The 12,127-nt window shown below is 37.7% G+C and overlaps 1 protein-coding gene across 3 annotated transcripts in view; it reads right to left on the bottom strand.

Annotated features, from left to right (window-relative positions):
• SCYL2 (SCY1 like pseudokinase 2) overlaps positions 1-12,127 on the bottom strand; it is an 87,367-nt gene that overhangs the window by 59,545 nt on the left and 15,695 nt on the right. For all 3 annotated transcript variants that reach the window (XM_036891202.2, XM_036891201.2, XM_057486479.1), the window contains exon 2: positions 758-962. In XM_036891202.2, the coding sequence (XP_036747097.1) occupies positions 758-934 (177 nt within the window). In that variant the 5' untranslated portion in view covers positions 935-962. The remainder of the gene's footprint in view (positions 1-757; positions 963-12,127) is intronic.

Raw genomic sequence — 12,127 nt, forward strand, 5'->3', positions numbered from 1 at the left:
AACAGCGATTGTTCTTTTTAAAGAATATATTTGGACAGAGGTTTCAAACCTGGAGATTTTTCAATGCTTTAACAATTCCAGCAGAAGTTGGTAGTAAAGTCTAACAGTAACAATCCTCCATATTTCTAAGAACCATCTGTTGGTCTTATTAGAAGTCAAATTAGAAGAAATAAAAATACAACTCATTCAAACTACTCTTCACTAAAAGAACAGTTGGTTTTTAAAGACCTTTGAAATCCTATGTTCCCGAACAAGTTAGTGATTATATCTCACAAATGTACTCCTTTAAACTATTAGTTTAAACACAAAGGAATATTATGAAAGTCTATTTTTTAGAAGGCTATAGAATAAGAGAGAAAATAAGAACGCACTTAATAAGAATGCATTTAGTGTTGGAAAAATTTAAGTGGGTATTTTGCTGATAACTTATTGACAAATACAAAAAGGAACATAACAATTTTTATTCTAAAACATATGCTAGATACTCAAATCTAATATACTCATTTGCACAACTGATATGCTTATTTTATTAAGTAAGCAAAATTAAATTACAAGGTGAGATGATGTATCAAACAATGTAATTGCAACCAAGAGATTCAGGGCATGTTTCAAAGCATGTTTTTCTAAGACCTAATATAAATGGAATGAGAACTACTTTTGGCATTTCTTAACATAAAAATATATACATGCTCATACATACATTATGGTACTTATTAGCATATGCATTTTCCCAGTTGGATTCTGAATTAAAACTTACCTGCTTTGTTGACTTTTTTGTGCCATTAAAAATCTTCCAAACTAACCCATTGCCACCACTGGCAATGTGTCGGCCAACATCGAATTCTCTAGTGACAGGATTTCCCATTACAGCACTAGTGACGTCAGCTGTTACTTTTGTAACAGTACTCTTCAATTTATTAAGCATGGACTCCATGGCTGCAATACTGGGTAGTTACAGTTGCCTAGAAACACAGGGGAATAGGAAAGCACTGATCATTTGTTTCCATTTATTTACGTACTTAATAAAGTTTAATCATTATTTAGTCTGAAAAGCTTAATACACCCCCAAAATAATCCTATAGCAATAAAAGCTACATGTCCGTTTTGTCTTCAGAGAGCTCAACATACCTGAGCACAGATTTAAGTCTAAGAACCAATGGTTCCTTTCAACCCCAGATGTCACAGACCAGGAATAGAAAAGACACATTCACACTTGATATTGACATAAATGTTGCTCAACTACACAACGTGGACCCTTTAAGTCTTAAAGTGGCTATTAGAACAAAGACTTTATTCTTAAAGGGCCCATAAACAATCTCACTTGCTACAAGATCAAGCACAGAGGCGGCAGTTTGAAAAGCCATACATGAAGTAGCTTTACTGATTAATTTTAGGGTATGTGCCAGAAGGGCAGGGATCTGCAGGAAATTTCTCCAAGAACAGAAGCATTAGCAAGCATCATTTTTCTTGCCCTCTTTCAGCCCAGCTTACCCAACACTGGCAGGCACCAATTCTAATACTCTTCACCTGCCTTGTTAGCTGTATATCCCTGCTAAGTGGCCCCACTGAACCCACCCAAGCAGGCACCTCTCCAAAGTAGCTCCTGCTCAGCCACCCTCAGTGGTCCACACCAAAACACATAATAACTAAAATGGCAAAGATAAAAGATAAAGAGAAAATCTTGAAAGTAGGAAGAACAATATACAAGGGATATTCAATTAGGCTATCGGCTGGTTTTCAGCAGAAACTTTGTACGCCTTATAAAGTTAGTATGAAGATTAAAAGACAAAAACAGTAAAATCAACTATACCTAAAATTAGTTAAAGGATACACATAAAGATGTAAAACATGGCATCAAATACATAAAACATGGGGATGGGGTAAAAAATGTAGTGCTTTTAAAATGTGTTTGAACTTATGTGACCATTAACTTAAAATAGACTGTTACATACATAGGGTGTTACATATGAACCTTCATAGTAACAAAAACCCAAAAACCTGTAATAGATATACAGAAAGTAAAGAGAAAGAAATCCAATAATAACTAAACAAAGTCATCAAATCACAAGAAAGCAAGAAAAGAAAGGAACAGATAAGAACTACAAAAACTATGAGAAACCAACAGAATGGCAGTTAAATACATACCTATCAATAATTACTTTAAGTATAAAAGGACTAAATGCCCTGATCAAAAGACACAAAGTAACTGATGGATTTTAGAAAACAAGACACACCTACATACTGTGTACAAGACACTTACTTGAGACCTAAAGGCACTTACAGACAAACGGAATGGAAAAAGATATTCTATGCAAATACAAATGTAAAAAAAACAAAACAAAACTAGGGTTCAACAGTTATATCAGACAAAAGACTTTAAATAGACTGTAACAGGAGACAAGGACATTTCAAAATGATAAAGGGATTAACCCAAAAAACAATATATAACATTTGTAAATACCTATGTATCCAACATAGGAGGTACCTAAATATATAAAGCAAATATTAACACATAGAGAAATTGACAGTATTACAATAATGGTTAAGGACATGAAAAACCCCACTTACATCAATGGACAAATCATCCAGACAGAAAATCAATAAGGAAACAAGTGGCTTTAAACAACACACTAAACCAGATGGACTTAAAAGATATATACAGAATACTGCATGACAAGAACATCAGGATACACATTCAAGTGTACATGGAACATTCTCCAGGATATATCACATGTTGGGCCACAAAACAAGTCTCACCAAATTTAAGAAAACTGAAATCATTAAGATCTTTTCCAACCACAACAGTATAAAACTAAAAATTACTTACAAGGAAAAATACAAACACATGGAGGCTAAACAACATGTTACTAAACAACCAATGAGTCAACAGAGAGAAATAATCAAAAGATATCCTGAGACAAATGAAAAAGAAACACAATGTTCAAAAATCTTTGAGATGAAGCAAAAGCAGTTCTGAGAGGGCAGCTTACAGCAATACAGGCCTACCTCAAGAAACAGGAAAATTCTCAATCTAACCTTAAACCTGGAGAAACTAGGGGAAAAAAAGCACCAAATTAGTAAAGGGAAGGAAATAATAAAGATCAGAGCAGAAATTAATGAAATACAGACTAAAAATACAATAGAGAAGATCAAACACTAAGAGTCAGTCTTCGAAAATGTAACAAATTTGATTGATAAACCTTCAGCCAGACTTATCAAAAAGTAAAAGACTACTCAAATAAAATCAGAAATGAAAAATAATTTACAACCAACAGCACAGAAATACAAAGGGTTATAAAAGACTACTATAAAAAGTTATACACCAATAAATTGGACAACTTAGAAGAAATGATAATTCCTAGAAACATGCAATCTACCATGACTGAATCAGGAATGGAAAATCTTAACACACCAATTACTACTAATGAAATTTAAACAGTAATTTAAAAAAAAACCTCCCAACAAACAAAAGTCAAGACCAGATGGCTTCATGGGTGAATTCTACCAAACTTCAAAAAAGAGTTAATACCTATCCTCAAACTATTCCAAGAAACTGAAGGGATGGTTCCAAATTCATTCTGTGAGACCAGCATTACTATGATACCAAAAGAGGCAAAGACATCACAAAAACAAAAACTACACAAAAACTACAGGCCAATATTCCTGATGAGTATAGATGCAAAAATTGTTAAGAAAATATTAGCAAACCAAATTCGGCAATACATTAAAAGGATCCCTTCTCCATGACCAAGTGGAATTTATTCCATAATGTAGTATCTGCAAATCAATCAACAAAATACACTACAGTAACAAAATAAAGGATAAAAAGATGATTATCTCAACAGATGCAGAAAAAGCATTTGACAAAATTCAACCTTCTACTTACCAAAATTCTCAACAAAGTGTATATAGAGAAAATATACCTTAACATAATAAAGACCATATGTCAAACCCAGCACTAACATACTCAACACTGAAGAGCTGAAAGTGTTTTCTCTAAGATCAGGAACAAGACAAGGATTCCTACTCTCACAACTTTGATTCAACATAGAACTGGAAATCCCAGCCATAGCAATCAGATAAGAAAAAAGTAATCAAAAACATCCAGATTGATAAGGAAGAAGAAAAACTGTCACTATTTGCAGATGACATGTACTACATGTAGAAAACCCTAAAGACACCACCAAAAAAATATCAGAATAAATGAATCCAGTAAATTTGTAGGATGCAAAATCAATATACAGAATTTTTTATTTCTTTACACTAACAAACTAGTAGAAAGAGATAAGAAAACAAACCTAAGATGGCGGCGTGAGTAGGACAGTGGGAATCTCCTCCCAAAAACATATATATTTTTGAAAATACAACAAATACAACTAATCCTAAAAGAGAGACCAGAAGACACAGGACAACAGCCAGACTACATCCACACCTGCGAGAACCCAGTGCCTGGTGAAAGGGGTAAGATACAAGCCGCAGCCCAGTGGGACCCGAGGACCCTCACCCCAGCTCCCGGAAGGAGGAGAGGAGTCGGAGCGGGAGGGAGAGGGAGCCCAGGACTGCTAAACACCCAGCCCCAGACATCTGCACCAGAGGGCACACAGTGTATGTGTGGGGTACTGGATACTAGGGAAACAGGACAGTAAGAACTTTGAGCAGGTCCCAAAGCCAGCGCCCCTGTGACAAAGAAAAGCGAGTGCTTTTTGAAAGTCTTAAAGGGACAGGGACCCCACACCTGGACAGAAGCATCCCGGGTCACAGTCCAGCAGCTGGAAATTCCAGAGAACTGCGGGCGCACTAACCCCCTGGGCAACAGCTCTGAGACCCCTCACAGAGGTAAACAGCCAAACAGCCCCCCGTCCATTACCTACCCAGGGCCCTGCCATAGCAGAGCAGCAGCCTGAGGCTGGCCACGCTCACAGCAAGGGAGCTTCCTCCATACTGGCCCGGCAAGATACAAAGACCCAGTCTACACGCAATTGCCCAACACAAGCCACTAGGGGTCGCAGTTGTCCCAGTAAAGAAAGGCCAGGAGCAAGTGGAAAGTCTTGGCTCTCCCAGCTGACAGACGAGTCAATAGTTAACCATTGCACCTATCAACATGAAAAGGCAAAAAAATTTGATCCAGACAAGACTAACCCAGACAGCTTCAACATCTTCTACATCTTCCCCTGAGAAGGAACCTGGGGAGATAGATTTAACCAGTCTTCCTAAGAAAGAATTCAAAACAAAAGTCATAACCATGCTGATTGACTTGCAGAGAAATATGCAAGAACAAAGGAGGGAGAATACAGAAATAAAAAAAAATCTGGAAGGACTTCAAAACAGAATGGACGAGATGCAAGAGACCATTAATGGACTAGAAAACAGAGAACAGGAACGCAGAGAAGCTGATGCAGAGAGAGATAAAAGGATCTCCAGGAATGAAAGAATTCTAAGAGAGCTGAGTGACCAATTGAGACGGAACAATATCCGCATTATAGGGGTACCAGAAGAAGAAGAGAGAGAAAAAGGGATAGAAAGTGTCTTTGAAGAAATAATTGCTGAAAACTTCCCCAAACTAGGGGAAGAAATGGCCTCTCAGACCACAGAGGTACACAGAACTCCCATGACAAGGGATCCAAGGAGGGCAACACCAAGACACATAATAATTAAAATGGCAAAGATCAAAGACAAGGACAAAGTATTAACGGCAGCCAGAGAGGAAAAAAAGGTTACCTACAAAGGAAAACCCATCAGGCTATCATCAGACTTCTCAACAGAAACCCTACAGGACAGAGGAGAATGGCATGATATACTTAATACAATGAAACAGAAGGGCCTCGAACCAAGAATACTGTATCCAGCACGATTATCATTTAAATATGAAAGAGGGATTAAACAATTTCCAGACGAGCAAAAGTTGAGGGAATTTGCCTCCCACAAACCACCTCTACAGGGCATCTTACAGGGACTGTTCTAGATGGAGGCACTCCTAAAAAGAGCACAAAACAAAACACCCAACATATGAAGAAGGGAGGAGGAGGAAGAAGAAGGGAGAAAAATAAAGAATCATCAGACCGTGTTTATAATAGCTAAACAAGCGAGTTAAGTTAGACAGTAAGATAGTAAAGAAGCTAACCCTGAACCTTTGGTAACCACAAACTTAAAGCCTGCAATGGCAATAAGTACATACCTTTCAATAATCACCCTAAATGTAAATGGACTGAATGCACCAATCAAAAGACACAGAGTAATAGAATGGATAAAAAAGCAAGATCCATCCATATGCTGCTTACAACAGACTCACCTCAAACCCAAAGACATGCACAGACTAAAAGTCAAAGGATGGAAAAAGACATTTCATGCAAACAACAGACAGAAAAAAGCAGGTGTTGCAATACTAGTATCAGACAAAATAGACATCAAAATAAAGAAAGTAACAAAAGATAAAGAAGGACATTACATAATGATAAAGGGCTCAGTCAAACAAGAGGATATAACCATTCTAAATATATATGCACCCAATACAGGAGCACCAACATATCTGAAACAAATACTAACAGAAATAAAGGAGGAAAAAGAATGCAATGCATTCATTCTGGGAGACTTCAACACACCACTCACTCCAAAGGACAGATCCACCACACAGAAAATAAGTAAGGACACGGAGGCACTGAACAACACACTAGAACAGATGGACCTAATAGACATCTACAGAACTCTACATCCAAAAGCAACAGGATACACATTCTTCTCAAGTGCACATGGAACATTCTCCAGAACAGACCACATACTAGACCACAAAAAGAGCCTCAGTAAATTCCAAAAGATTAAAATCCTACCAACCAACTTTTCAGACCACAAAGGCATAAAACTAGAAATAAACTGTACAAAGAAAGCAAAAAGGATCACAAACACATGGAGGCTTAACAACACACTCCTAAATAATCAATGGATCAATGACCAAATCAAAATGGAGATCCAGCAATATATGGAAACAAATGACAACAACAACACAAAGCCCCAACTACTGTGGGATACAGCAAAAGCAGTCTTAAGAGGAAAGTATATAGCAATCCAGGCATATTTAAAAAAGGAAGAACAATCCCAAATGAATGGTCAAATGTCACAATTATCGAAATTGGAAAAAGAAGAACAAATGAGGCCTAAGGTCAGCAGAAGGAGGGACATAATAAAGATCAGAGAAGAAATAAATAAAATTGAGAAGAATAAAACAATAGCAAAAATCAATGAAACCAAGAGCTGGTTCTTTGAGAAAATAAACAAAATAGATAAGCCTCTAGCCAGACTTATTAAGAGGAAAAGAGAGTCAACACAAATCAACAGTATCAGAAACGAGAAAGGAAAAATCACGACGGACCCCACAGAAATACAAAGAATTAATAGAGAATAATATGAAAATCTATATGCTAACAAGCTGGGAAACCTAGGAGAAATGGACAACTTCCTAGAAAAATACAACCTTCCAAGACTGACCCAGAAAGAAACAGAAAATCTAAACAGATCAATTACAAGCAATGAAATTGAAGCAGTAATCAAAAAACTACCCAAGAACAAAACCCCCGGGCCAGATGGATTTACCTTGGAACTTTATCAGACATACAGAGAAGATATAATACCCATTCTCCTTAAAGTTTTCCAAAAAATAGAAGAGGAGGGAATATTCCCAAACTCATTCTATGAAGCCAACATCACCCTAATACCAAAACCAGGCAAAGACCCCACCAAAAAAGAAAACTACAGACCAATATCCCTGATGAACACAGATGCAAAAATACTCAACAAAATTTTAGCAAACCGAATTCAAAAATACATCAAAAGGATCGTACAACATGACCAAGTGGGATTCATCCCAGGGATGCAAGGATGGTACAACATTCGAAAATCCATCAACATCATCCACCATATCAACAAAAAGAAAGACAAAAACCACATGATCATCTCCATAGATGCTGAAAAAGCATTTGACAAAATTCAACATCCATTCATGATAAAAACTCTCAGCAAAATGGGAAAAGAGGGCAAGTACCTCAACATAATAAAGGCCATTTATGATAAACCCACAGCCAACATTACACTGAACAGCGAGAAGCTGAAAGCTTTTCCTCTGAGATCGGGAACTAGACAGGGATGCCCACTCTCCCCACTGTTATTTAACATAGTACCGGAGGTTCTAGCCACGGCAATCAGACAAAACAAAGAAATACAAGGAATCCAGATTGGTAAAGAAGAAGTTAAACTGTCACTATTTGCAGATTACATGATATTGTACATAAAAAACCCTAAAGACTTCACCCCTAAACTACTAGAACTGATATCGGAATACAGCAAAGTTGCAGTATACAAAATCAACACACAGAAATCTGTGGCTTTCCTATACACTAACAATGAACCAACAGAAAGAGAAATCAACTCCATTCACAATTGCATCAAAAAGAATAAAATACCTAGGAATAAACCTAACCAAAGAAGTGAGAGACTTATACTCTGAAAACTACAAGTCACTCTTAAGAGAAATTAAAGGGGACACTAACAGATGGAAACTCATCCCATGCTCGTGGCTAGGAAGAATTAATATCGTCAAAATGGCCATCCTGCCCAAAGCAATATACAGATTTGATGCAATCCCTATCAAACTACCAGCAACATTCTTCAATGAACTGGAACAAATAATTCAAAAATTCATATGGAAACACCAAAGACCCCGAATAGCCAAAGCAATCCTGAGAAAGAAGAATAAAGTAGGGGGGATCTCACTCCCCAACTTCAAGCTCTACTATAAAGCCATAGTAATCAAGACAATTTGGTACTGGCACAAGAACAGAGCCACAGACCAGTGGAACAGACTAGAGACTCCAGACATTAACCCAAACATATATGGTCAATTAATATTTGATAAAGGAGACATGGACATACAGTGGCGAAATGACAGTCTCTTCAACAGATGGTGCTGGCAAAACTGGACAGCTACATGTAGGAGAATGAAACTGGACCATTGTCTAACCCCATATACAAAAGTAAACTCAAAATGGATCAAAGACCTGAATGTAAGTCACGAAACCATTAACCTCTTGGAAGAAAACATAGGCAAAAACCTCTTAGACATAAACATGAGTGACCTCTTCTTGAACCTATCTCCCTGGGCAAGGAAAACAGCAGCAAAAATGAACAAGTGGGACTATATTAAGCTGAAAAGCTTCTGTACAGCAAAACACACCATCAATAGAACAAAAAAGAACCCTACAGTATGGGAGAATATATTTGTAAATGACAGATCCAATAAAGGCTTGACGTCCAAAATATATAAAGAGCTCACACGCCTCAACAAACAAAAAAAAATAACCCAATTAAAAAATGGGCAGAGGAACTGAACAGACAGTTCTCCAAAAAAGAAATACAGATGGCCAACAGACACATGAAAAGATGCTCCACAGCGCTAATTATCAGAGAAATGCAAATTAACACTACAATAAGGTATCACCTCACACCAGTAAGGATGGCTGCCATCCAAAAGACAAACAACAACAAATGTTGGCGAGGCTGTGGAGAAAGGGGAACCCTCCTACACTGCTGGTGGGAATGTAAATTAGTTCAACCATTGTGGAAAGCAGTATGGAGGTTCATCAAAATGGTCAAAACAGACTTACCATTTGACCCAGGAATTCCACTCCTAGGAATTTACCCCAAGAACGCAGCAATCAAGTTTGAGAAAGACAGATGCACCCCTATGTTTATCGCAGCACTATTTACAATAGCTAAGAATTGGAAGCAACCTAAATGTCCATCGGTAGATGAATGGATAAAGAAGATGTGGTACATATACACAATGGAATACTACTCAGCCATAAGAAGAGGGCAAATCCTACCATTTGCAGCAACATGGATGGAGCTAGAGGGTATTAAGCTCAGTGAAATAAGCCAAGCAGAGAAAGAGAAATACCAAATGATTTCACTCATCTATGGAGTATAAGAGCAAAGGAAAAACTGAAGGAACAAAACAGCAGCGGAATCACAGAACCCAACAATGAACTAACAGGTACCAAAGGGAAAGGGACTGGGGAGGATCTGTGGGTAGGGAGGGATAAGGGGGGGAGAAGAAGGGGGGTATTACGATTAGCATGCATAATGGGAGGGTGGGAGAAAGGGGAGGGCTGTACAACACAGAGAAGACAAGTAGTGATTCTACAACATTTTGCTATGCTGATGGACAGTGACTGTAAAGGGGTTTAAAGGGGGGACCTGGTATAGGGGAGAGCCTAGTAAACATAATATTCTTCATGTAAGTGTAGATTAATGATAACAAAAAAAGAAAAAGAAAAAGAAAGAAAAGGGGGATTACTCCCTGATAGGATAAATCTAACTGCAAATCAACGATTAATGCATGCTTTAAATATCCTTAATTTTGATCACTTAAAGGGTGTCAGATGATCGGCTATGGAGGTACATTTTCTGATAATATTCCTTTCTCTTAAAAAAAAAGCAGTTCCTGTGTGGTGACCTCCAATGAGTTCTACACAATGGTATAAAGGACATATCAAAGTGTGGGCAAAGGGTCAGTTTGTGTTTATACAGAGGATCAAAGCCTAATTTGGCTACCCAGAAAATAAACTAAGATACGATATGAAGAAGAACTTCCAACATCAGCACTCTCTGGAAGCCTCATACCAGAAGATGATCATCAAAAAACCTCAATAAAGATCCAGGCGCTGCTACAGCTGTAGCTGCACTCATCCCACCGGTTCCTGGACTTGCCATGGGAATGAAGAAGGAGATATCCAAGCTGGCCTGTGCATACAGTAAAACAACAAATTTGACTGGAACTATACTGTTGGAACTCAACCAAGAATTAGGAGAAGTGCAAGTTGTAGCACTCCAAAATCTTACAACTACAGACTATCTAATGTTAAAAGAACATATGGCATGTGAACAGTTCCCAGGAATGGGTTGTTTTAACTTGTCTGATTTCTCTCAGACTGTTCAAGTACAGTTGGACAATATCCATCATATCAGATAAATTTTCACAAATGCCGACGGTGCCTAACTGGTTTTCTTGGTCTCACTGGAGATGGCTGGTAATTATAGATCTGCTTTGGATGTAACTGTATTCCTATTATGTTAATGTGTGTGCGCAATTTAATTAGTAGTTTAAAACCTATACATGCTGAAGTTACTCTACAAGAAGATATGTCAAAGAAATAATCAATCTTCCCAAGTTTTCTTCCGCCTGCTACTTCTATAGCTTTTCTTCTTCCTTCCTAATTACAACCCTTAAATAGAATTCGTGCCTCATATCGAATTTACCCAGTATGATAATTCCTCCAAGTGGTAAAGATAACTCAAGACAAATGCTGGGCATAGAAGCCACAGGGCATAAATCTGCAAAGAAGTAAAAAGCTAACCTTTTTGAACAATATGGCTTCTCTCTCACTTACCAACTTACATTTCCCTGTATGGTCCCGGAAGATGACTGGTTAGCCAGAGACGGGTAAGATTCCTCAAGGGAGGAACAACCTAAGACAGGCACAGTTGCAGGGTGCCATCAGGTGAGAAATTGGGGATCAACAGAGGTGAGGCTTAGAACCTCTCCCCCCGTTTTGAGAGAAATCTTCTGCATCCATGGATGTTATATTGCCCTTGTCTAGCTTGGATTAACACTTAGTCTACAGGCACACACCTGATCATCTACATTTGCTCTCTTACAGCACTAAACTGTTTTCGACCTTTATCTTGCATCTACCTACCACTTCAGCATTTTATTTAAAATAATAATAATAATAATAATAAAGGGAGAAATGTGGGATCCACATATAAATCAAGTATAAAAATCAAATGAATATTCATATTTGACCTGATTGTTTATAGTTCATAATGCGTGATCAAAACCAAAAGTTTCTGTGATGACTGCCCTTGTTCTGTTCACCATGTAAGAACTTATACACTACGTAAGAATTTGTTCACCATGTAAGAACTTGTTCGTTGTGCTTCACAAGATTGGAGACTGACGAGAATTAGGCTTGGGGTGGATTAATGATTGTGCATTGAACATTGACTCCCCCATACAGAATTTTATTGTTGTTATCAACCATTTGATCAATAAATATGAGAGATGCCCTCTCTAAAAAAA

The sequence above is a fragment of the Manis pentadactyla genome, chromosome 10 (assembly GCF_030020395.1).
Source record: "Manis pentadactyla isolate mManPen7 chromosome 10, mManPen7.hap1, whole genome shotgun sequence".
NCBI lineage: Eukaryota > Metazoa > Chordata > Mammalia > Pholidota > Manidae > Manis > Manis pentadactyla.